Source organism: Cottoperca gobio, chromosome 8 (assembly GCF_900634415.1).
Source record: "Cottoperca gobio chromosome 8, fCotGob3.1, whole genome shotgun sequence".
Lineage (NCBI taxonomy): Eukaryota > Metazoa > Chordata > Actinopteri > Perciformes > Bovichtidae > Cottoperca > Cottoperca gobio.
The window spans coordinates 8,451,175-8,477,681 of record NC_041362.1 but is presented as its reverse complement, the minus strand read 5'-3'; the positions used below and the strand labels follow the sequence as shown (position 1 = coordinate 8,477,681).

General features: G+C 38.4%; 2 protein-coding genes across 3 annotated transcripts; both read right to left on the bottom strand.

Annotated features, from left to right (window-relative positions):
• Window positions 1-1,852: 1,852 nt before the first annotated feature.
• On the bottom strand, window positions 1,853-11,103 carry LOC115011601 (transmembrane protein 235). 2 transcript variants are annotated; one of them, XM_029436726.1, is made up of 4 exons: window positions 10,670-11,103; window positions 9,078-9,155; window positions 8,460-8,597; window positions 1,853-3,439 (listed from the first exon to the last, which is right to left on the bottom strand). In XM_029436726.1, the coding sequence occupies exons 1-4, from the start codon at window positions 10,839-10,841 to the stop codon at window positions 3,201-3,203; spliced, it is 627 nt and encodes a 208-aa protein (XP_029292586.1). In that variant the 5' UTR covers window positions 10,842-11,103; the 3' UTR covers window positions 1,853-3,200. The 2 variants fall into 2 exon arrangements, with proteins under 2 accessions (XP_029292586.1, XP_029292587.1); XM_029436727.1 differs by lacking the exon at window positions 9,078-9,155.
• An 8,665-nt stretch (window positions 11,104-19,768) lies between these two features.
• On the bottom strand, window positions 19,769-24,641 carry fscn2a (fascin actin-bundling protein 2a, retinal). Its single transcript, XM_029438285.1, is given in 6 exon segments — window positions 19,769-19,974; window positions 20,123-20,290; window positions 20,395-20,516; window positions 20,608-20,729; window positions 20,731-20,765; window positions 23,819-24,641. Coding segments are annotated over 6 exon segments (1,476 nt in total).
• Window positions 24,642-26,507: the final 1,866 nt, after the last annotated feature.

Sequence of the window (26,507 nt, the reverse complement as noted above, 5' to 3'; positions counted from 1 at the left end):
TGCTTTAGAAAATAACATGGTTTCTAACCTTTCCCTAAGGCGATGTTTAGTCTGTAAAATATGTGTTGTACTGTGAATGTTATATAGCCAAATAATAGACATCTGAACAAAAGGGTCCAGTTAATATATTATGTTAACCCCCCTATGGCAACAAATGGAGTTAAAGCTACTGTATAATTGCCCATATTTCCTTGAGTTGAGCACAAGCAACGCCTCTTAAAAAATGAATCCAAATGTGGTATCACACAGAAAAGCAAAATGCCTCATTTACCTTGGTATTAGTTCAAACGCCTCTTTAACTAGACACAATTTGACAAAGGCAACTGAAAAGCTATCTCACAAGACAAGAGGAATTGATATATAAATGAAAGATCTTGAGTGAGGAAAGGAGTTCTGATGAAAACGCGTCGTGCTTCTTCAATAAATTCTGAAAACGGAGAGCCTAGAGGTTGTCAAAGTCAAAATTACTGCACTCTGTCAAGGGCAAGGGCACACACTACAGAGTAATGGCTCAGCACCAAGTTTGGTGTTCTTCTGCCAGAGTGGATTGAATTATTGTGTTCTATAAAAGTTTAATGGGATTTCAGCAGAGCTAATATATAAAAGGAGGGCTGCAAGACTGAGCCGCTGTGCATTGGTCTTTCCTTTATAGTTCTCTGCTCTCTGTACCATCTCAGAGAGGATTACTGTGCAGGACGCTGCCAAATAAACAGCTGAGTGGACACAATGTTTTATTGTTTGGATTTTGATTCAGTGGCTAAGTTAAATCATGTTGCAAATCACTTTCAGGCAAACATAAACACACCTTTTAATGCTATAGCATCTATATCTGCCATGAGCATCCTTAGCAAAGACCGTAGTGCTGTTTTTTTCCCCATTACAGTGCTGAGCGGTGTAATTTAGTGGAGGTCCACATATTTGGGTCCACTTAAAACATAAACATTCAAAAGTGCACCTCACATTTTGGTGTATAATTAAAGGTGTTTTTTCCCTGAGCCTTTTTGAATAACAGATGTTTGATCCTCCAAAAAAATATTCTGAATTGAGATGTTTAGGTAATAATTGTGAAATTCCTGTAAAACTGTCAGGAACATGCATATCACATAGCACAAGAGCCTACTTGTTTTTGTGCATACAGAAATCAAAATTGCTCAGTGGATAAACAAGTTCTCATTGTACTTTGCTTCAACAAACCTTTACATACACTGTTATCTGTGAGTAGACTTATTTTAATAACAACCAGTGGTGAAGCCTGGATGTCATGGATTCCAAAGGCTGCTAGCATTGGATGACATTTTTTGTCTAATTAGTACCCTATATAGTTTTCTTTGAAAACAATTCTGATTTCTCTACATTCCATATTCCTCATCATTTTAAGCGCATTTCCCTATTTAATGCACTTTTTATTTAAAAAAAACAAAGATTTGGAAAGCCTGTTTTGAAAGCTTTGGAATCTACATTGTTTACATCGCCTTGCTATCATTTATTTCACCTCTTATATCAGCACATCCCCACCTTTTACAGCATACTACCCACATATTGGTGAGACATTTCTGAATTGTTCTCAGGCGGTGTTTGGTAATTCTCTACTAAATAGATTTTCTGTCTGGCCTGACTCCTGCTTCATTTACATTCAGAGGCAGGCAGTCGCAGTTTAACCTCAGGCACTCTGAGGCTATATTCGAGTAACTGCGAGAGTTGTTGTCTTAGAATTGTATTGTACACAGAACACTTAAAACAAATATACTAGCCTGAGAGAGCATATTATCATGAGGTTATACATGATCTTATTGTCTCACAACACAAAAATCTTCAGAAAATTGTTGTACAATTTGATTACAGAGTTTGTCACTGACATTTAAAAGTATTTAATCAACACGCCTTTTTCTGTTGCCTCCTTACAGTATGCATTCACACTACGGCTGGATTGATGCATTGCTTTTTTGTCACAGTGAAGAGAACGACAACACAATACAGTTTACAGCAATGCAAAGTGCTAAATGTTGAATTTGTTCTTTTTACTGCCAGTGTGCAGAGAGGAGAGGTCTCATTCCTAGAAGTAGACAGCACAGACAAAACAATACACTATCCAGCTGTTGGTTAGTGCAAAGCATGCAGCAACACATGCATATATTATGCACTGCTGAAAACAACTTGCAGGATCCTCAAGAGTGCTCTTATCTTTAGCCCTGTTTCCATTATTAATTTACCAGTAGGATGGGTATACAATAGGATGTTTGTAAGCAGAACGCACAAAACTAACATTTTCTCTAAAAGTGCCAAGTCAACATTGAACACCAGCCAAAATCGAACTGCTTTTCACAAGCTTAGAAATGCAAATGTTCTCTAACACATGGATCAACAATTCAGCAGCTGTTCTATAATTAAATACTGAATACTATACCAGTCCTGACTGTATGCTGGACTCTAGGTGCTTCCATTGGCTGCTGCCTGGTGGTTATCTGCTGTAGAATCATCAATGATTTTACTTGAATTAAATACCCTGATGCAATGAACCATATTTAAATGCAGTATACATATGGGATGATTGTAGAAGTCCTCCTCAAAAGATTCATAAAGCACGCGTCAAAAAATAAATTCTCATTTTGCTTGCGTTCATATTGCACGACAGCGAATTTGCATTTGGTTCGTAGACGAAGCTGCTCTCTGTAAATTACATGTTTCAAGACCCATCTCACAGAAAACCTATTCAATGTGACAGAAATATATACAATGCTATATAAATGCAGTCCATTTAATGTTATTAGCTATACATACATATAGATAAAAGGCAGAAATCTCTGAAAAACCTTGCAAAAAAACATTAAAAAAAAAAAGAAATAGTGCTTATCTTTACAGTTATTACAATTTAAGTGGATATCCTCTTTGTTCTGTTTGAGTGGTCAGTGGAATATCATTGTGGACAGGGACAATGGACAGAGAATTATACTGAGAGGATGAAAGGCTGGCATCACAAAAAAGCCAGAGAAAACTGCGTCACTTATTCAGCATCTATATGGTTGCAGTTATGTGAATACAGCTATGCATCTACATTGTGTTGCCTCTGCCATTGACACTGCTTGATGGTATTATAATATTTTTTAAATCTGTTACACTTCAGTGCCAAAATAGATAAATAACAGCAATAAAATACCATCCTGTGGGCTTTTAGATTCACTCGGGCTTTAAAAAACATCAAGCTATAACATAGCAATTGCTACACCCGAGTCACCCTTTATCTGAGTTATTCGGGCAGCTAGCATGAGCAGCAGGCCAGTGGCCACCTCCATGCTGTAGGAGAGCCAGGCTGTGGCAAAGGACCAGCCGAAGGACACATCCACGAGGGCGAGGTTCTCTGGGGACACGACCCGCTGGAACTCCGCATAGGCCAGGTTCGAGTGTTTGATGTAGATGCTGACGCCAGAGAGTGTAAAAAGACCTATTAGTGCAAAGAAACAAACAGATGGAACCATTGGAAAAAGCAAACCTTCCAGATTTGAACACACCTAACACCGTAGTACCTGTAACATTGAAAGAGAACCATCTTGAGGATTAGAATAGTCTTGGCATGAGACCCTTAAGCTGCCTAATCAAACACCATAATAATAATAATCATGATGTATTATACTTCAATAGTTTTTACATTGAGGGCGTTAAGGTGATAAGGCATTAATAAGCAAATAATACTTTTCCAATATAATTGTCTTCACATAACTTAACAGATGGTATTAGGTAACATAGACTTGAGACCATTAATGAGAAACAATTCGTATAATCTTTAAGCAGATTTAAAGCCATTTCAAGAAATACAATTCTCATTCATGTGCAAATTATTCCAGCAAAGGGCTTCATCATTTACTAAACAGGAGTAAGTATGGAGTAAGTTCTAATATGTGTGTTTTTTGCAGGTCAATGGAAGGTTTTGCAAAAAAAAAAAGGGGCAGCAGAGGAGTGCTGACAAGAACAATATATCACTGAAAGTCAACCCCCAAACATTTTTCATACTGAGTAGTCACTGCTACGTGCACAATTCAGACTGACCTTTACTTAGTGTGGCACCAAGGCAGAACCACAATGCACTGCACACTCATCAGTTGCCATTAACCGTTGGGAATTAGGGAATACAGATCATTTAAAATCTCAACTGTGGGCTTGTTTCTCAATTTCTAACATGTCGTGTGCCTGATCGGCAGGTAAGCACACCAGCACAAAGAGAGAGAAAGAAAGAAAGAAAGAGAGTTTAGCTAATAAAAATGTCATGTACAGTGCTTTATGTTCTGCACACCTCCCTTTTATAGAGAGCTAGCAAATCATTTTCTTAAACAGGGAGTCTTGATTAGGACCAACGATATATTGTATTTCAACGGGACCTTCCTGGCTAAATTAATCAACATAGACTAGACGTATTGCTGTTCAACTACAGTGGTAATTGTAATCTGCTGGAAATAAATGGAGTAAATACCTACATCGATTTGTACAAGTACTCATGAACACTCTGTTTAGCACTCAGTTGCTCATTGATTAGCGCTCCTACATTGCCGCATGCATCAGACTTCAGTCTGGATTCTCATTTGACTTCAGCATTAAAGGTGAGTAGCTGGAACTGTTGTACGTGTTTTCTTTTTGAAAAATATAATCTTCAATCCTTCAAGTCTGTTTGCTCTCGTGGATAGATTGTCTTTTGGCAGCAGGATCTAATGAATATGTCAGAGTCACTGATGCAATGCCAGAGCTCATCCGCTTTTAAGAAATAGTATGACATTATCTTCTGCAGAGACTGAAATAAGATTGATAACACCCTCATATATGTCCTTCAAGTATGAAGTTAGAAGCAGAAGACGATTAGCTTAGCGTAAAGATTGGTAGCAGGGGAAACAGCTAACTTTACTCTGTTCAAAGTTAGTAAATAATCTGCCCACCAGCATCTCCTAAAAATCATCATTGACACTTTCCATTTTCACACTTAATGGACAGATACAAGATTGTTTTTTGATGAACTCTTCCTTTAAGTTGTCTTTGCGTTATGTTTGTAGGCCCTTTAAGTTGAAGTACGCTCACAGGATAACCTGTCCTGCTCTTCAGCGAAGGAGAGAGGAGAAACAGAATGAGCAATTCCTATCAGCGGACAGAGGGCCAAATCTAATTGTCTTGGAAAAAGCAATTGAGCAAAAGAGTATGAGGCTGCAGATGTACCAACAGCAGATGCACCAACAGTTAGTGCTTTATCGCTGATTTTGCACTGACACTGAAGTCAACATCTACCATCATGCTGTGATCTAATGTACAGAAATAAATGAAGTAGATGTGCACAGTTGAATGTTTTTTAATCTAACGCTAATGAATCTAAACCCAAAGTATTACTTCTCGTCTATTACCTCTCTCGTGGTCAGAGATGTTTTGCTGACTAAAGCATAATATCAGGATGTCTTGGAGAACAGCACCAGAATAAAGCTTTGTTGACGGTTTAATTATGTAGAATTAACAAGAGGCACAAAAAGTACAAAAGGCAAATCAGTGAGAGAAATGTGGGCTGCAACATCTCCTGGACTATTTCTCTTTATGCAGGTTTTTGCATTGTCTTTTGAAGGAGGGTCCTAGTCCGAAGTTAGAGGGAGAGACATGCTTCGGGCATTGTTGCATTGTTTCCCACTCAGAAGGATGCCATCTCTCCAAAGGGCTATATGATTAGTATTTTGATGACCTACAGAAATATACCAAATTGCATTTAGTTTACTGCTTTGTATGCATGTGAGTCTTCCATAGTATGTTGTTAGTGTTGAATATTTAACGCTTGGTGTGAAAAATGAAGGGTTAAACATAACACTTTTAATTTAAAACTCACTAGTGTGGATGTATTTCAAAACCAGTGACTATAGTTTGCGTTGCATTACCTTTCTCTGCTAACCCAGTATCGAAGTTGAAGAGTGTTGAGTGCTTGCAGGTCTCTTGATGTAGAGATGGTGGAAAGGCTATTTGGTGCAAAGCATGAAATAAGATGTCACTACTGTGTGATATGAGAGGCTGGGTCTGTCAGCAGAAGTATGTACAGTAATAACACTGTGACAGATTCATGCGTTCAACCCATAGACTGTATATGACAACTGTACTAAAATCAAGATTCAAACTCATTCCCTTTGAGTTTGGACTTAATCAAATGCATCTTTTGATGGATAACAGCTGAACCCTTCACAGTGAAGGGAAAAAAACAATCTTTCTGTTACTGTATTGCTGATGAAAGCATATCTGCCATATTCTGCCACTCAAGGAACGAGCAGATCAGGTCTCCTTACTGTATAGACCAAACAAAGAGGACTCCCCAATGTCCTCAAAAAGAATGACATGTACGGAATTAGATCACAATTACATTTTAGGAGGATGTTTGATTATGATATGACTGCCCGAGATTATCGGGACAACATTATGTGTAATAGGCCACAATATATCAAATGGACTGTCTCTGTGATCACACTCAATTTCAACAGAAAGGAAATCAAATTTTGTTGCCTTTCTTTTACAGGGTCACCGTTTAAAACAGAATGAAACAAGATGACATGCACCGATGATTCCAGGCCAAAGTCTGACTGAATCTTTCGAATCAAGAACAAGCTCTACTGCAATGTTGTGGCACTTTGTCACGATCATCTCTCCGGATGCTGCGATCAATACTGATAATTGTGTCTATTTCCATAGTGAGAATGTTTGATGGTTTTGCCACCAAACAAGTAGATTATAATGAACTGTTTTTATTCACAGCATTGTGCAGCATTGTAGTGTTTTAGAAAAAGGTCTCCAAAGGCTCATCTCTCACAGATGGCTTTGCTACTATAATTGATTCTGAGTGTCTGTAATCAATGATTCTTTGTCTAGTCACAAAATGTGACAAATAGATCGGATAAAGAGACGGAAGTCTTGCACCGTGCCCTCTCACCAGTTTAAAATTGTCTTTGTCCTTATTGATAAAAACACCAATTTCACCCTTCTAATAACAGTGTGAGCACAAAGATCATTACTTAACTCAATTAAGTCCAATGGGATTTAAATGTGTACTTCACACAGAGATATGCATTATGTGGATGTGGATTCTACCTCTAACACGCCTTTCCAGCTAACTGCAAGATATAATATTTACACAGCTCTAATCGCTCATTACTCCTCAGTCTAAGAAGGTTATAATTAGATTTTAGAAGCAGCGAGCCCAAGGGACACGGTGGGGGGTCCACCCCTGTCTTGTAGTTACACAAATTTGCGATGGAAGATATTTGTAGAAGATATGCATGTTATACTGTTTTAAAAACATGGGGTCTTCAGCTTTCAGACCATGTTGAACCAACTGTATGTTGTCCAAATGATGCCTTATCACGTCTAGTCAAGTGTTTTAATAAAGGTGGCTGAATCAAAGCACTCTCACTAACAAGCCTTACATCATTCTATTCAGCTTGCTTAGATGGATCTGTGGATACCTCATAAAGCACTGTGGGCTTTGGCATTATTATTTGTTTAAGATAATATTTGGGGCTTTTTTATGCCTTTAATGGTAGTGCAGTTGAGATTGTGAAAGGGGGAGGGAGAAGGGGGATGACATGCAGCAAATAGCCACGGGTCCAATTTGAACCCCGGGCCGCTGCGGCTGCACCCGCTCTACCAGGTGAGCTACAGGGGCACTTGGTGCTTTGGCATTATGCATTTATCTGGCTGTATAGCATGAAGCTCTTCATATATATATATATATATATATATATATATATATATATATATATATATATATATATATATATATATATTATTACTATTTCAACACTTTTGGGAGATTTATGTTTTTTGTAACATGGCTATATGTAAATAAATAATGTTTTGAAATAAAACTGCCAGTCAACATGGAACAGTCGACATGGTCAAAAAACAAGGCCATAAATGGTGTTTTTTTTTTTTTTTATGTATTTTTATCAAATGTACAGTTACAATTGTAGTAAAGAGTAGGAGAAGAGAAGTAGTTGCATCATTATCCATTGGATATGGTTGTAATCGTGTTATAGTTATATACTAAGAGAGGATAACAATATTATTATCTATTGTATCTCCATTTACTCTGGAATGGTAATAGATACAAGTTTACCTACATCCATATTGCATCTTAACTTTTAAAGGAGACCAGACACATGCATATCAGCCCTATGGTTGAGGAGTTATTCCTAATTCATTTTGGGTATGTTATTTTAGCCGTTTCTACCTAGGGCTAGGGCTTAAGAGGTTGAGTAAATTGAATTTCCAAGGTTTTATATGTGTAGGTTAAGACACACAAACACACATGTATGTCTGCATAGCGCCGCCCACACACTTTTTCTAGCGCTATCCATCTTACATACTGTTACAACCGAGTATTTGCTTTAGAGCAGCCATACACGCATAGCACATGTAATTGCCACAGGCTCAGAAAAAAAAGAAATTCTGTGTGGACTTACTGCAGAAGAGAAAGTACAATGCTGATCCAGCCAGCAAGTTGGGACTGCAGGCCAACGAACTGACGAGTCCGAAGATCCAGCCGAACACCAGTAGGACCAGGCTGAGGGGCAACAGGATGACAACCACCTTGTGCAAGCCTGCAAACACACGTGCACATACAAACACACAACTGACCTATAATGTAATAACAACGGTTACAGTGCTTACATTTTTTTTAAAGCACTGTTATGTGAATGTGGCATGCCTTAATTACACGTCTGCTGGATATACTGCTGAGTGCAACCATCTGCGTATTTTGACCTTCTAGGGAGCCATTTCCAGTTAGGTATGAAAATCAACTTGAAGAGTGTGGAGACTTGCTTAAAATATATTATGTCAAAGTAGACAATTTATTACGGTTTTTAAATTTCGAAGTTGCCAACAGGGGTTGTTTCAGAAAACTCTATCTTTTCCAGAACAATTTGTGTTTAACGTATGTCTTCTGGATGGGATTTTCTCACAGCATACTATTGCTTGTAAATGTAATTTCTTCAGCAGCAACCTTTGTCAGGAAACGCTGACTTACTTATTTAGATCAAATTCATCACCAACTCCTGTTAATAAACAAAACCACTCACCACGAAGGTCCCTTTCCGCTTCTGACAGACTGGACATATTAGCTGTGAAAGAAGGGATGTCTGTGCTCATGTTTGCTCCTGAAAATGTCAAGGGAAAAGGTTACACATGACAAGACAGAGCTGTAGGACGAGAAATTTGCGACTGGATACCAAACGTCACTTTTTTATCCTAGAATTGTACAAATAATAATCAATTTATTTAGAAATTCAAATCATTGCATGCTGAAATTAATCAAATCATTAAAGATGCCTCTGTATGAAATATTTCCCCAGCACTGCATGTGTGACAATTTTGCACCTGCGAGCAGAATAAAGCTCCTACATATTGGACACATACAGGACTTTAAACAGTGCAGCCAACAAGCAGATGTGTCAAATAATATCCTTTAGAATATCTTTGCAGCCTCCTCCATGTTCACCTGCAGCTAAATGCATTTGAATATTTAGATGCTGATTCTGTTTTACTGTAGAACAAGTTAGCTAACCTGAGCTGTCTAGAAAGAAATGAAGATATTCATTTTAGCTGAAACAGTTTTTCATTAGAACCAGCAAGAAAATTGCAAGCATAATTTCTAATTTAGCTTTGCAGTTTAATATTTTTGACATATTGAATTTGTGTTTTGATTTATTGTTTTAATATATAACCTATAAAATGTCCACATTTCCCTAAATAGTTGCAGGCTAACCATTTGCTTTCTAGTTATGTTAAATTGTATTTCTTTAGATCATATTTGGATCTTTTGCATATTTGGATAACATTGCATTTGTTGTGTGGTTAATAAATGGACCTGGAAGATTAATATAACATATCTATGTAATGTCTTCCATTACATAGTTATACAAATAATAAAAGTCTAATGTATAATAATATCAGGGGCGTTTTTTAAATATTTTGGAGAAACCTCTGATGGACCAGGACCAACTACCTTGTCACCTGACATGAATACTGCTGACAGAACAACGTACTGCAAGTTTGTTGCTTTTATAGTTCAATATGTTGACTTATTATGTATTATTTTTGAATAATTTGCGATTGTAAATTGTTTCACAATTTTGCCAAATGAAATTGTTTTAATTTAAAATATAATATACATTGTTTTCAAATAAAGTAAGAGATTTGTTGTTAAATGATTTGTCCATCTCTATAACCACAATATTATAGCCAGCACTGGTTGTGAGGGGTTTCTACAGTTATAAGAATGGGAATATAAAAACAGAGCAGCACCAGTCGGAGGGTCGGTGATTCGATCGCCCAGCAACATGAGAGATAGAGAGAGCGATCAATGATGACCAATGTGGCATCACATGTAGTCCACAGTAGATGTTTTTTTTAGATTGTTTGTCAAAATCAGAGACAGTGACAGTAAGAACAAGCGCGAGAACAAGCGTTTTACGCACAACAGTGTTGTTGCCACATGATACAGGCTTGTCAGAATTAGCTCAGGGTGAGAAGCAGCGCAGAAGTTATGCTGAAAAAATTAAGTATGCATCCAATGTTACAGCTCACACAGGTATACTTGAGTATAAACACTTACAGGCTACGCTTTTAAAAGCTCATGCAAACTACATGTAGGCTTAATGACTTGACATACCTTCATTGATTCTCCACAGTCCAGAATGTGAACTCAGCTCATCTGAACCTGTGCAGTTGGGTTTATCCACATCGATAATGTACCAATAATCAGTCCCAATAGCCACAGCGAGGAGGCTAAAGCTTAGACAAGCTGAAAACCCAGCAGCAAGAACCACCATTCCGTACCTCATTATAAACAGTCCACACGCAGAGCACAGTTACCCTTACAGTCTTTGCCGTTTCTATATTATTCTACACTGTATCGACGCTCCAAGGTGTGCGATGCGTAAAAGCTCTCCCGTTAGGTCCTCCCCTGTAAAATGTTAGTTTTCCATGGCAATCACAGTCCTAAAAGGTAGATGGAAACTGAGCTAAACACCTTTCATTAATTGTTTACGTTGAAGAAAAACAGAACTAAAAAGGAGAGGAGAGATGCGTCTTTCTCGGTGCCAGTTTACAGCACACTGACAGGTAGTGGTTCGCTCTTGGATTGAACCACAGAGTGAAGTTAAGAGAATAAAATGTCACTTTAGGTGCGGGATTCCAAAATAAAACCCCGATAGCGGAACATTGGGTAGGAGCTTGCAATATATGTAACATATGTATGTAAATGAGTGTAAATAAATGATATTTACACTCATTTACAGTCAACAAAATACATATAAAAGTATTCACAGCTTGATTACATTTAAGAAGCTTGGTTGGCATGACATCCTATTCACATCCAATAATAATTTAAAATACTTACCTGCTGTACTTTATGACAAGGAACTTACATACCTGTCATACCGGAAGTGTCCTGTAAGTGGGGTAGCTATGCCGCACCTTTAGATAATTGACGTTGAGCGTCTAAAATCAGCACACCTGAGTCCAAATGTAAAAAGAAAAGACAGCATGAACGTGTTGTTGAGCTGGTAGCTTTCTAAACTGACGGGGACGATAGCTTAGTAGGACAGTTATTGTTATACAAGGAACAATAACTGTGGAGAGTCGCAGTGATGGATACCTGCTGAACTAGCTTACATAGCATTGTGTCATCATGTCGTGTTTTACAATTAAGACCCAGTCGATGTTGTTTAACTTGTAGTTTATCAGTTACCTAGGAATGCAAAAAGTCTTAATGTCAAAATGCAAACAAATCCATAGTACAACAAAACATATAGCATTAACCATTCACCACTTTCATGAAAATATATGGTAGAGACACCCTTGGCCAACATCTCAATTTGTGTGAATACGTCTGTCAGACTTGCACGATTCCACGATTCTTTCTTGTTAAATTACACATGCTGTGTCAAGTTGAATGGGGACCGTGAGTGAAGAGCAATTCCTACTGCTACAAATTCTCATTTGGACTGAGGTCTGGACTCTGACTGTGTCACTACTCCAGGCTATTTTGAAGCCTTTCCCGTGTAGCTTTATAGCTTTAAGTTTAGTAGCGTTGTTTCCCCAAATAATAAATCTACCAAGGTCTCTTTCAGCAACAAAATCTAGCTGTATTTACAATGTTTTTTCCCTTTGCAGAGATATATTGATAGCACTTTGATGTCAAAGAGTGCATACAAAAAGGATGCAGAGGACATTTCAACAATAACCTTTTTAATGGTCAAGTTCATTGTAATTTCACACTCGTAAGTGTAATTATTTTTCATGTTGAATGCGATAGAAGCAAGCCGATATTAAAACTGATCTGGTAAGAACATTGGACTTGCAATCATAAAACCCAGATGGCGCCAGAACAGTTAATTTGAAAGGGAATTGAGAAAACCTTTGACAACTTCAGAGGTGTTATGAAAACCATGTCGAGGTGTGATGGGAACCAGCTGCACTTAATTTAATCAGTTTCTAATTTAAGTGGATTAGTTGAGTTGGCTGATTTCTTTTAGCACTAGTTAGAAGTCACCCCTGCACATATTACAATTTGTCTGTGCTTTATATGTATAGTGTCATACAATTTGACAGAGGGTCGTGGATGTACCTGAACACAGAAGGATGTAATATTTGATGTTTATCAATGACAGTGCTTGCTGTGTTTTGAGTATTAGCACTGTGATGCAATTGGAAGAGGAGGTGGTTTCTAACCCAATAGCTCAAAAAAGTAAATCTACACACTATCATTTGATACATTGTGCTGCACAGTCCTCTTAAATTCAATAATAAAAAAGCATGATTTGCCACAGTCTCTTCCTTAAAGTTACAGATGAGAACACAATATTAAAGCATTGCCAGCATTCCCAGATGTTGTCAGTCAATAGAAAGTAGGACATAACCAAACTCTCTTCCATGCAGGATGGTATTTTTATTCAAAAGTAGCTAAACAAAGTTAGAATTTCCCTGGCATTGGTATGTTTTGTACCCAATTTTGTCCATTTTCACAAAAAGCCTTATTTTATTTATATACAGCAGACATCAAAGAGAGGGAACGATGGATATGACAATTATATGATGGGAGATGGGTTCTTCTGGATCACTGCACTTTTCTGATGCATTAAAATGTTTGAACAGCCTGTTTGTAGTTAAATTGCCTAAATGTAGGTACAATTAGAAGGGTGCATTGTAATAAATAAACTGTGCATTGAAGTATAATCAATTTAATAACTTGGTTTAGCTCAGAATACAAAGATGAACCCATATGTGAGAGACAACCTGTGCCAACTAACCATGTCTTTATGCAGATCTCTGGGAGAATCCATCATGATTGTGTCACTTCTGTTATAGGATGGATTCTTTGGAATAATATGTAATGAGATGCTTTATCTAAAATAAAGTTAAATGCTGCATGACACATACAAAACAGAACCACTTTATTTTCCTTGATACCATATCTATTTAATTCAAACATAATTGTATATCCTGATTATTCTTTAACCAACAGAAATTGAGGTCTCACAAACCTTTTCTTTTCTTTTTTTTATTGATGCAGAGGGCAGTACACAAAGCAAGTAGTGAAATGCAATACATATGAATAGACAAAAGCAGGAATATAGACAAAACAAGACAGAAAAAAATAAAATGCATATATAAAAATAAATTGGTCACCTTTCACACACCCGCAGGTGCTAGGGCTCAGGCGTGGGGTCAGCGTTCCTGGGCTTGCTACCTTCTCGTTTGTTTGGCGTCCGGCCCACATTCAGACATTTGGGAGGTCGCTGGCCTGTTGCAGATACCTGTGGCCCCTTGCAGAGCCCCCTCCAGACCCTCAGGAGTGGGCTAGCTGTCTGGGCCAGGTTCTTTTGTTTAGTATTGAGTGTATTCAGCTTTCTATTACGAGCACTGGTGATGGTGATAATTATTTTAGTTTGATTTAATTTAGTTTAAAAAAAGAGAGACTGCTCACTTTTTATTGAAAAGATTCCTTGTCTTATAAGTCCAGACATATTACAGAGACTATCTGAGCAGGGCTGTACTGCACAGATTAGGTCTTGCAAAGATTTTAATGAAACTGTCTTACAAATGTCTATTCAAAATATGTACAGTAATCTTGTGTCTTCACTGCAGCTGTAAACCTGTGTAAATTAGAACATATTATTTCATCAGAATACCTCAAATGCCATTTTAGATGAAAAGCAGCAATGGCATGCTGTTATTTGTTGAGTTGTTGAGGCCAATGTTATTATGTTATCTTTTTGAAATGCTAATGGAATCCCAGAACATTAGTATGTGTGTTTGCATCTTACTTTGCAGACTTCAGAAATGTACTTAAAACCATTTCTTTTTTGTTGCTTTAAATGATCAACCATATACAATATAGCTACAATACTTTTAGTTTGGTGGAAGCAGTACTGTATGTAACAATACTGCTAGCCTATGATTCTTTTTGGGTTGATAAACAGGAAAAGTATTTTCTTTTAAATTTGAAGCACACCTTTTTTCTTATTGTGTCATTCATCAGCTCATACTGTAGACGTATTGTTGACGTATTACACATGCAGAGGTACGGTTAAACTAGTGCACATGTTGTTTGAGGTTTGCTGGTATTGTTCTGTTCTGTTTGCACATTGTGCTACGACACTTGTTTTTGCCCACAGCTGAACCTCTGTTATTGCAGAATCATTAGAGTGAAGGAGGAATTGACTCAGCCACATTATATCCAAACTGGGGAAGGCAGTATGAAGACTCGAGAGCAGCGTCAATGAACCAACAGCGCACCAGAAGGTAGGAAAAGCTAACCTCCCCTCTGATAATAGAACCACCTTTTTCTCCTCGGAAACCAATGTATCAGTTCTGCCTTTTTGTTGCTGGCATACCTGACTCTGGGTTGCCAAGTTTGTATTCGTCCACCAGGTTGTGGTCATTATTATCTTTCTCAGTTGCTCACACTGCCCACATATTCTGCCTTATTAGCTGCTTAGTGCTAAATAACATTGCAGTTTACGTTTTTGGGTTCGTATTAAATCCAGTGTTTGAAATCCTCCTCTTTGGCTATATATTGGTTGGTCCTCTTTATGTGAGGTCGATGAGCTGAGGCTCATTAGCAGCTGACTGAAGGGACTTGACTCCATTTTGTTGTGTACAACTTTGTAGCGGAAGGAGCTGGGCTCATTGGCTTTAAGGTGTTTGTAGAACTTTTATAACTCTTTTTTGGATCCTAATTAAAAGTGGCAAATTGGTTTATTTCAACACAGCATTAATTGTGTGTCGTGCTTCTGTTGTGTGTTAATTCCATTTTCAATAAATGTTTTGTCAGTGTACCGACTCATCACTACCATACGGCAAAATGTTTCAGTTAAAGAATTGAATATTTGTATCCAGGTTCAGGTTGTTAGAGGTCAAGCTTGTTTTTCTGGCATAGAAAGTCATCCTTCCTTTTGTCTTTTTAAAAGCTTTCAAAAAGGTACTGTTTGTTTGTATAGTTATGTTAGACATGTGTTCAATCTCAGTGGAGCCTTGTAATACCCTATTGGGATTTTACTGACAATTGGGCTTTTGTTTTTACCACTTAAATTTTATTAATACTGTCTTAAAATTGCCTTCTTACAAATGTTTTTTGCTGGCGGAAGTGACTGCTGGCTTTCCTAGTTTTAGGGCCTGGATTCTTGTTACTACTCTTTGACTCTTCCCCTCCACCTCAGGAGAAGATGTCTTATTCAAAGAAAAAACTGTCCAGTGCATCTGATGCTTGTGTACACACTGCTATTTTGTGTATTTATTTGTGTTTTACTGGAACGTAAAGACTGATCCAAGGAGTTGGCTGAACTTCATTTAAATGTAATTTCATTGTAATTTGATAAAAACTTAGGGGGTCTAGCCCATCTCTTTAAAACAAACACTTTCCATTATCCTAAATAAACCAACTATGGATTTCTGTGTAATGTTTGACCTGAAGCTAGCACAAATAACCCAATTAGTATTGTTTGTCCAGTACAACATTGGCTCCAGGCAAACCTCGCCAGTGTTGCAGTACAGCACACAGTGCAAAATAAACAAAGAGTGCCAGTTATACGTAATGACCTCTTGCCATTCATTCTCACCAGAGAGTCTCTACTGTATAGTTTCATGGTTCACACAGACAGACGGAAAGGTTGTTTACATTTAAAACATTTTATTCAGTTTAGTTCTTTTTTTTTTTGCTTTGCTAAAATCTCTGGGGCTCCTATTGTTATTGCAGACATAGCACCGTTCAAATGCTTGGCCAAAAGCAGAGTCTATGTCACATAATGGCAAGTTAATCTGTTAAAACATCTCCAGTTCAGTGAGTCGTGTGTAAGGATCAGGGCTAGTGAGCAGAGCAATTATGGGCTGTGATCCTCAAAGAACTTTTGTCAGCATAATTATTAAACAAGAGGAGGCAAAGTGTCGATGCGAAATGTGTTCAGCTTGAGAAAAGAATGCGTGTGTTTGTATTTCAAGAGAGGCAATCGTAATTCTTAGAAATAAATACGATACTTTGTTGTGGATGAACACTATGAAACTGCTGGAGTTGGCTAGGAACATGACATAATTTCTATACAAACGGAGAAATCACGTCATGTTCTCTTTACAGTAAGTCATATACTGTTAGTGTTTTGTACTGCAAGTGACAGCTGATGCCAGTTCCAGTTCAAACTCTGAGCTGTTGAAAGTGTGTTTAACAGATGTCAGAGGTTGGTTGCAGTGTGGTGGATTGGTAACAGGTGTTGTGCTTATCGGGATTGCAGCAAGATATGTTCCTTTCACAGCACTTGTCACTGACTATTACTGTAACAGAGAATTAGAACTAGTAGAGGTACACATTGCCACCCAGTGTTGTGAATGGGGAAATGCTATTAGTAATACCACACAAGAGTCCTCTCTGCCTTTTTTATTTATGGCTGACCAGGTTGGACTGTGTTGTGGTTGGGAAACAGCAGAGTACATTTTAACAATTTGGTTACAATTGTTACCACGTTTTTAAAATTATTTTCTTGACACAGTAAAGGCTTTTTTTTTTAACCAGTTACTGGGCTCATCTACCCTTTTCAGTAGACATATTGACTCATCATATACTGTAGCAGGAAAAGCCATTAATGATACCTCCATTAATGTCCTCCAGTGTGCCAGCATGCACTATATCAGGACCTTGGAGCCAGCATACCTAGATTGAATGTAATCATCATTTAGTCATCAGTTTAATTACACTGCTTTTCTTACTGTGTCAATGTTTGCCCTGAGGGGAAAGACTAAAGCTATATTTTGATTATGACATTTACTGTCAAATGATTGAGCCCTAACTATTATAAGCCCTTTTCATGCAGTAAGAAAACCACAGCTATGGATAATATTATGATTCATTATTATTATTATTATTAATAATAATAATAATAAAATTAAATACTAATACTAATTATTATTAATATTAATAATAACAATGATAATAATAATCATAATAATTATTATGATTATTATGATTATTATGATTATGATTATTATTATTATTATTATTATTATTATTATTATTATTATTATTATTATTATTATTATTATTATTATCAGAAACCCTACAATAACTGCCAATCCCCCTCTACCATAATTTTCTTAGCTTTTCTTTACAATTCTAGTCCCAAAGTCAACAAGGACATTGTCAAGTTTTTATTGTCATCACCATTTTCAAAAATCATATAAGAAAACAAAGATGGTAAAACAACAAACATCTAAATATATTAAATACATGCAAAAATATGGCTGGAGGCTCTATTGAGCTGATGCAGGATGCAGAGGTGACCAAGCCTTTTTGACCTATCTATAAATTGCAAATTGCACACATCACAAAATCATTGATTTAGACGTTATACTTCAACTATTGCAGATTTTATTTCTTTCTGGGAAATAACTGACACAAATCTACATGATGAATTGTATACAGGTTCAGGTTGTACTGCACACCAATATCCATGCCAATAAAGTCCTGGCAGCTGGTTCCCTTTGATGGGTGTCAGGAGTATGTTATCAACTCAGTGAGTCCTGTGAGATCATAATACAAAAAGTTCCTCCTTAAAAGGGCTGTGCTGGCTAAGGGTCATAGAGAGGCTACTGATCACATTTTACAAAAGCAGTGTTGGGTAGGTTTCTCAGAGAAATCCTCCAGGTATTTGTGAAATAGGTTTTCTTGCTGTCTTGTTCAGAGTTAGATCGGAAGATTCATATCTGTTTCCGTGGGCCTAGCTGTGCACAAAGACTGGACACAGAGGAAAGACAGATATCCCAGCTTTGTAAAAAGTTTCAAAGCTGTCAACAATTCTAAAGCTTTCTGAAGGAGTAGTTTTCTGCCACATTGGAGCTGGGTTTGACCAACAACCACAGGGCAAAGAGAGTGCACAGAGCACTCACTCCACAACTTTACTAGTCTTCCCATCTGACTTTGACCAAACCGACGGAAAAGAAACAAGTATCATTTTAAGATTTGTATTAAAATACATTAGATTCTGCGTTTTAAAAGGATGTCATGTCGTAATTGTCTTATGTAGACCAGTAGTAAATCTTTGCAAATTTTATAAATATATATAAATATATGTTATCTAAATCCATTATATTTTCCATTCTTACCACCCAACTCTGAACATGAGAACAGTGTATAAAGGGATATAGAGTTGCTGTATAGTTTAAGGCCCCTAGGCAGAACACCAGAGAAGCACTTTCTGAGTTCATACCTGGTACATTAAATTGATGTATAGTCCATCAAATGCATTAAATGTGCTCCCCTTTTGGTTTCTTGCTTGTACCTAACATGGATATATGACGATACTATTGGCATCCCTTTTTCCTGAACATGTCTGATCTCTGTATTTCTAAATGTGTTGCACAAAAACATATTTCAGTGTTTGTGGTGATGCTGTGTGACGCTATTTGCTCCCCTCCACTTTATCTACTTCATATTTTGCTCTTACGGAAGCTGTAAAATGATCCATTAAAGTAAATGAAAACACCATTGGCACCAGCCATTAGGTGTCTTTGAAGACAGTGGTGCATTACCTTTGCTCAGAGTCACGTCAATGACCACACCGTTCTAATAAAACATGTCGAAGTATTGAAATAATTTAAAAGCAAAATGCAGCCACACTGATCCTTTTGTCTGTTTTTCATTGATTTCCAGTTATCGTGTGAATGTTGTTCAGGACTGATGTGTTTCTCTGTCAGATTTGTATCAGTTTTAGAAAACATCGTCAAAGGTTTTTTCAGCTTTTGGAGATATTTAGTCTTTTTAGCCAGGTGAATGCAACAGTAGCAGAATGACTAAATGCCAAGCTTTCTGAACAGCCTAAACTCAATTTATATTTGATCAGTGACTATTTATTGTGTCTGCCCTCAAAGACATTTGGTTGTCAGTGTACCTATAATAAACAAAGTGTGTCTGAAAGAATTGGGACAGCAATTGTCTTATTCTGTATCTGTAAAATTACATGTTTCACACAGTATGTGTTCTTTGATGTTGGCATTTAACATTTACAATAAAAACCACACATATCCTCCTAAAGTGTTATATTCCTCCCAATAAAAAACAAAAACAACAACAACAAAACACCATGGGATTGGGCACCTGGCAGCTAGTATAAAAACAGGCAGGAGTCGTGTTACCCGGTCAGTCCACTTCATTTGAGCTAATGGAATCAGGTCCTGCACCCCTCTCTCCTGCTCCCTCTTTCAGGACCCTGATTGAAAGTGATCAATATTCCCAAAGAGAAGATACATCAACAGTTGTACCATCACCCATAAGAGTACCTCCCTGGTCTCCACGAAGGTACTTGCCATCAGAGCCCTTGATGGCGACGCGTCCATGTTCCAGGAACTCAAGGAAAAAGTCCTCTGGCTTTTCTCCATCTGAGCACACGAGGCCACTGCTGGAGACGTACCAGAACTTTCCATTCACACCTGCAGAAGGACATCAGTGAGTTACACGTTTGTTTTTTTGTTTAAATGAACATTTAATTTAGTAGATGCCCAATATATATATATCAAAACAGGATGCAGATATATTGATTGTTATGCAGAAATGTCCAACACAAATGAGAACACTGACTTTTTACGTTATAGGCGCCGTCCTTGAAAATCAATGAGAAAATGTCATAGACTGATCGATTTGCGTTCAGAGTGTTGGAGTTCTTGTGGTGACACACGAAGCCGTTCTCTCCACGAAGGATCAAGATAGGACGGTTGATGAGTTTCATCAGGAATAATTCATCATCACCTACAATGAAGGACAAAATACTCTTCATCTCTTGTGCATTGGTCGACGAAGCTGCACCTGCGGCACAGCAGTGAATCTCAAGTGGCTTGGCTGAAAGGACTTACCCACTGTATCGCTGACTGCTGAGAGCTGCCCATTCTTCTTTGTACAAACATACTTCCCATTACTTGCTTTGAGTGCCACCCTCTTCCCTCGCCACTCGATGTCAAACATTGTGTTGACCTCTCTGGGGGGGAAAAAGGCATGGTGAGGTTAAGGAGAGGCAAGTGAAAACATAGAGGAAAGCTCATCTTTGGAAAGCTGTAAGAGCTACTTACACTTCTGTGGCGGTGGACTGGATCTCTCCGTGAGTCACGAGAGTCCAGTAGGATCCACCATTGGTCCTGAACATTGACTTTTTGCTCTCCTTATCAATCTCCATCTGGAAGGTCTCCATGTCCTGTCTCCACATCCTGATTAGCTGAAATACTCACTCCTGTTAATAAGGGGGGGAGACATCATTATACCTTTTTGTTTTATATAAATTATGGATTATTATGTTGCCTCCTCTTGAATATAATTTGTTCTCTCAGGCATTGCCAAAGAGACCTGTACATAATACGGTATTATTCCATCATTTTATCGCATCCTCGGTTGTTGGACCACACACTGTAATGCGGTGTGCTCCCTTCGATGACTCATTCAAGGCTTCTGCCGCCTCATATAGGATGCATGTGTTGTTAGGTCACACTGAAGTTCATTTACAGATTAATAAAATGTGTTGATGCTATGAATACCATATATTTACATTATTTACTTCTTGATACATTCATTTATTTTACTAAATGATGTTGGTTGCTTGATTTTGTGCAATAATAGTTCCTGGTTCTAGTGACATAAGTGTTACAATTGTTACCCACTCTAATGCATTTCAACACCTGAAGGTGCCATAGAAAACTGCATGGTGCTTTTTGTGAGGTGTTGCCAGGTTCCTGCTGCACAGATGAACATCTAATGATGTAAGGGCAAAAGCAAATGGCAACATATTTGATTTTACCAAATTCTCAGTTACCTTTTTAGGATGTATGACATTTAATCATACTTACTACAATATGCTTGTATTTGAAATTGCAATAATCGCTAACTTTTAATATTTCGATATTAACCACTTCAATAAAGTTTGTTTTTCCGAAATCCATCTCTTAAGTACAAAACACTGATAGCTTTTAGACTTAAAGCGATGATAAAAAGTCAAGTTTGTTCATCATAGAACATCAGAAGCTTTGGTCAGGTTGGATTATACTGCAAGTGAGGCATTGTGATGTTTTTTCCTTTTTGTTTTCCTACCCTGAACACATGCAAATTATTGGAATCAATGTGACCTTTCAAGTTTATAAGGGTTGAGTGTTTCCTACTTAAAAAACACATTTTGGGAAGAAGATGACTTTAAATAATTAACCTGCTTCGTATCCATCTGTGAGCTTTGGACCTTTCTATGCCTCGCTTTGTGAACTCTCCAACACATTTAATGATATCAACTAATGTGATCGGTTTTGCATACAAAAGCAAGTTGTAAGAAAATCTAAACCCAACACATGCAAACTTTGCTTACCATTGTGCCCATCTTTCCAGTTAGAAAGTTATTGCTCTGCTGTCTTAAACAATAGTGCCTCACTTACAGTCAATCTAATGTTATACACTTAATCCACATGTATTCACTTTGTCTGGTGGGTGTGTTAGGTGCTGGATATCACACAGACGCATATAACTGAACTGTGTCTGCTGTAGTTCAAATTAGATGCCACTGAAATATCCTTCAACCTTTCTCTTAAGCCTGTTACAACCCTAATCCCCCTCAGTCACCCCTCCACCCTTCCCGTTCATTCGCTTGCTGTAATTCCCTGAGTGGTGAAATGCAAATCTTCACTGCAGGGCCCACTAAGCAGCTTTCAGTGCCTTGTTCCTTTAAAATAAAACTTGGAACTGCCACAAGGCCAACCACTATAGTTAAAAATGTAATTATTTGCCCTTTATTATGAGAATAGTGTGCCAGGTTGTTTAAATATTGCCCCTGATGGTGACCTTTTATATTGCAGAATTGTATTCATGCATAAGCATAATAATGACTGCAGTCTTTTGAGAACCTTGTTCCTCACATACGCTATATTATTGCATGTGCATTGTGCAGCTAATTTGAATAAGGCTGTGCGTTGTTTTTAATTGACTTTTAAAGCTTTAGAAACCTGCAACTGAACACAGTTTGCTGCCCTGTCCTACCACACTGTTTGCTTGAATAATTATGCAGGAGAGGGCGGATCACATCGTGCAGGCTTACAAGAGCTCTTGTAACTCATCGGTCTGGTAAGGCCTAGCTGTAGCTGTTTTGCTGCCACCTCACTGCCACACTGGCCGACCATAGATCCACATAATTTGGACTTCACTTGATGGATGATTGTAAAGAGCGAGTAACTCAAAGGCTTACAGTCCATTGATGGTAATTGACACCCGTGGGGCACAGATCTGCCCTGAAGTAATTTGCACACTGCTTAATCTTCAAGGGACACACAGTGGAAATGACAAAGCCCATTACCACAATTACCTCCACAGTATGTCTGTCAACCTTTCTGGATCCGGCATGTAGACAAGAAAGGTAGGACTTTCTCCCATTGGCTGGTAAATGTTGGTAATTTGCTTTTTTGGTTATTGTTATGTAACTATAAAGATTCAATTAAACAATTGCAGGCCATCTCAGTTCATCAAGTACTCTAGAATGTACTCTACTGTGCAATGTGTTTAGCTATTTTACATAGATATGGCTAGACTCTTAGCTAACCTCAAAACCTAAACCTGCTAAATGTAGCAGTCTGTAGAATCATCCTGGTTCAGCTTTCTATTACCTTTGCAAAGATCTGCAGGAAAACCGAATAATGAAAGGAGACGCAATGTAGAACTAAATCTGAGAAGCGAAATCAGCGGGACCTGAAATATGTCAATTACATTTCAACACAGACAGTGAACTTTAACAATAATAGTGAGGAAAAGAAGAATGCACTCTATTTTCAAAAATAAAGTGCACTGCTCTCCAATGGATCTGAAAATGTTCTCAACTGGTCTCAGATGCTAATGCTGGTAACATAAAAAAGGACTTACATATACCTGCATAGCGATTGCTCAATCATAGTCTGGAAAATTGCTATGTCTATTAATAATTTCTTCTTTCCCTAAGTGTAAACTCAGCATGGGGCCTATGAGAGGAAATCTTGCTACGTTTAGCTTACATGGTTGCCATATTGTTGTCATGCTCATTTGTTACCATAAAGGCACTTTTACCTTTCCTTATTTTTAACAGATTAAAGTTTCTTTCAAATGTAATTGCAAACCATCAAATTTAATATTTTAACCTCAATGACTTTCAACAATAACAAATCATTCCACTTCATCCATGCTTAATACTGGAATTTGGAACATCATGCTGTAAGTGCAGCACTCCAATCCATTTCATGTATTTAACTATGGACTTTTTACTCAACTTCATTACAGACTGATTACCTTGCTTGACCGAGACAAATCTTTTATTGGCGGCTTGAAAAACTACTTGTGGATGACTCTCCTCGAGATCAAACAGCTCATCTTTTCCAGGCTTGGAGCATCGGCCAGATCGCAGCGTCCCTGTGGGGCCCACTGGGGTCAGATATTTCCCATCACAGTCCTTAAAGGCCAGCTTGCCAGATTTCAGCTCCAGTGTGAAGCTAGTATTATTGGTGTTCTCCTTCACCAATTTGCCATCATTGCTGAGAAAACGGCTGTCGCAGGTCTTCAGACTGTACTTGCCATCGAGGTATACCAAGGTGACCAGGGAGTGAACTCCCCAGGGAATGTTGCTGTCCACTGAGATCTCTCCATCTGAAGCAGACAGATGGGCATAGCGCTTACGTGCCACACTGAGCAGGCTGGCCTGCGGGTGTAAAGCCAAATGGACAGCCCACAGCTCTTGTTCCCCAATGGCTTGGGCAAAGCAGGAAAGGTAATCAGCCGAGCCTCCAAAGTAACGCAGGTAAGATTCTGATTGCAGTGCCCAGCGACCATCAGATTGAGGCACAATAAGGAAACGGCAGTCGGGGTCAGGCTTCTCTGCCCCGCATGTAATCTTCCCGTCTTTGTCAGAGGCCAGATAGCGTCCCAGGTGGCTGCGGAGGAACACTACCTGGCTATCTTGCTCGTCCTGCTCTAGGGTCCAGATCTGTTTCTTCTTCATGCTGACGCCTGAGGCATTCACCTTAAAGCCGAAGGACTCGGCCGTCAGGTAGCGATTCTCATAGTTGATGAGGCCAAACTGCAGCTTCAGGGCCCTGTTAATTCCGTTTGTGGGCATGCTTGAACAGGCCACACCTTAAGATTGCTAGTTAAGAAGTTTAGTACAAACAAGGGAAAGGGTAATGAAAGAAAGCAGGCATTAAACTGAAAAAATGAAATGCTTGATTTCTCCCCTCTTCTGTCTCTGAAGCCACAAATTAGTTCCACTTATCTCCTTTGATGGATAGTTTAGTGTTCGTTCCTTCCTTCTCCCGTCACTTTCTCTCTTTGCCCAGAGGGCTTGCACATGCACTTGCTCTGTGTTCCTTAATGAGTAAGGATTAAAATCAGCAGGACACAGCACCTCAAGCCGCTGACGTCACATACCAGTGTACCAACCACGAACCTCCCCTCCTCCCTCTCCTTCTCGAGTACACACTCAGCGCAGATTCATTCTCTATCTCTCCCATATCTTCTCCTTACTCTCATCTCTTCCTTTTCTCCTCTACCCTTGTCTTCCTTCCTTCCCTAGCACACTCATTTGTTAACATGACTCCATATTTGTTGTTACTCTCATATTTATGTCCATTTACTACTAACCAGGCCATCCAGCTTTAGGATTATCCTAGCTTTGATCTGCTGGCGAGCCACAGCCTGGTTGGAAAATGTCCAGAGAGTAAAGGTGCTTTTAGTTGCTCCCCACTGCTTCTTCTTCTCCTTTGACTCCCTTTTCAAACAGATAAAGTTATTCATGGGTAGATTTGTGTAAATATAAGCACATTTTGAATATCATTCACTATCCATGAATCAATCTTCTACTTTTTAAAGACTTGGCGTAAAGATTAGAATTGTATTCACAAAGAGCCTCTTTCATATGTCATGGGACCAGGGTTAATGTACATGGCTGACTGAATTAAAAGAATAGTCTTGGCTTTCTTCTGAAAGTTATTACCTCAGTTTTCCACATGCACAGGAGCTATAAAGCAACATTATGTTTGCTTCAAGTCTTCAGAGGTATTTAAATGTGTTACGTTTGTGAGTGTAAGAGGGATTTGAATAGCACACATTTGAATGTACAAGTTTGCCTATTTGCACTTGCTCCAATTTCACCTTAGTTGATTCTCAACCTTATTATTGACCATCCTTCCAGATCCACCTCTGTTATTCCGTCAGCCAATTGATAGTAGATGAGGCGACTCCATGACCTTTGTCACAGTGCACACCAAGGACAACCTTTGTAAGAGCATTACCACCCTCTTTCACTAAGGTTCCTGGGGATGTTGAGTGTAATACCAAGAGAAACAAATTGTAAATACCAAAGCCACAAGTGTGTGTGTGTGTGTGTGTGTGTGTGTGTGTGTGTGTGTGTGTGTGTGTGTGTGTGTGTGTGTGTGTGTGTGTGATTCAAACCACAGCACAGAGCACACTCCTTGGGGCATTATTTATAATTGATAATCTTTAAAGGGAAGTTGTCTCATCTATTAGCCTTGACAGTTAAGAGTGATCCCACACCACCAGAGAGGGTTAACACTCTGTTAATCTAAAAAAGAAGCCGTTTGTGGAACACACGCATACGTAGGACATTGAGTTGTGCAGTAGCTAAAGGACAGTAGTCCTCTTATTGATGTCATACCTGGTGAGGAGCTCAGATATCCAGAAGGAGCATTGAGTGGAATGTTTGATACTTGTTGAATGCCAGTTTAGGTTTTTTATGCTGACATTATGCTTCATCGTAACTGCTTGTCGGATGATTCAAATAGCTTTGGAAACCTCCTCCCCCAAACCCTCTCTGACATTTTAACTATGGAGGCTGTGTTGGACTATTTCTTTCAAAAAACGAACAATCCGACAATCACACCTGCTGAAGTCCCTGATTGGCCAGCTGACCAGAAGTGAGCTAGGAGTCAGTTTGAACTTCTCTCTACATCTTTTAGTTTGTTAAGCA

Excerpts from the sequence above, each read along its gene's own strand:
- LOC115011601 (XM_029436726.1), bottom strand. The coding sequence starts at position 10,841 with ATGAGGTACGGAATGGTGGTTCTTGCTGCTGGGTTTTCAGCTTGTCTA. Across the intron at positions 9,156-10,669 it reads ACTGTGGAGAATCAATGAAG|GAGCAAACATGAGCACAGAC; the intron begins GTATGTCAAGTC and ends TGACATTTTCAG. Across the intron at positions 8,598-9,077 it reads AGCGGAAAGGGACCTTCGTG|GCTTGCACAAGGTGGTTGTC; the intron begins GTGAGTGGTTTT and ends GTGTGTTTGCAG.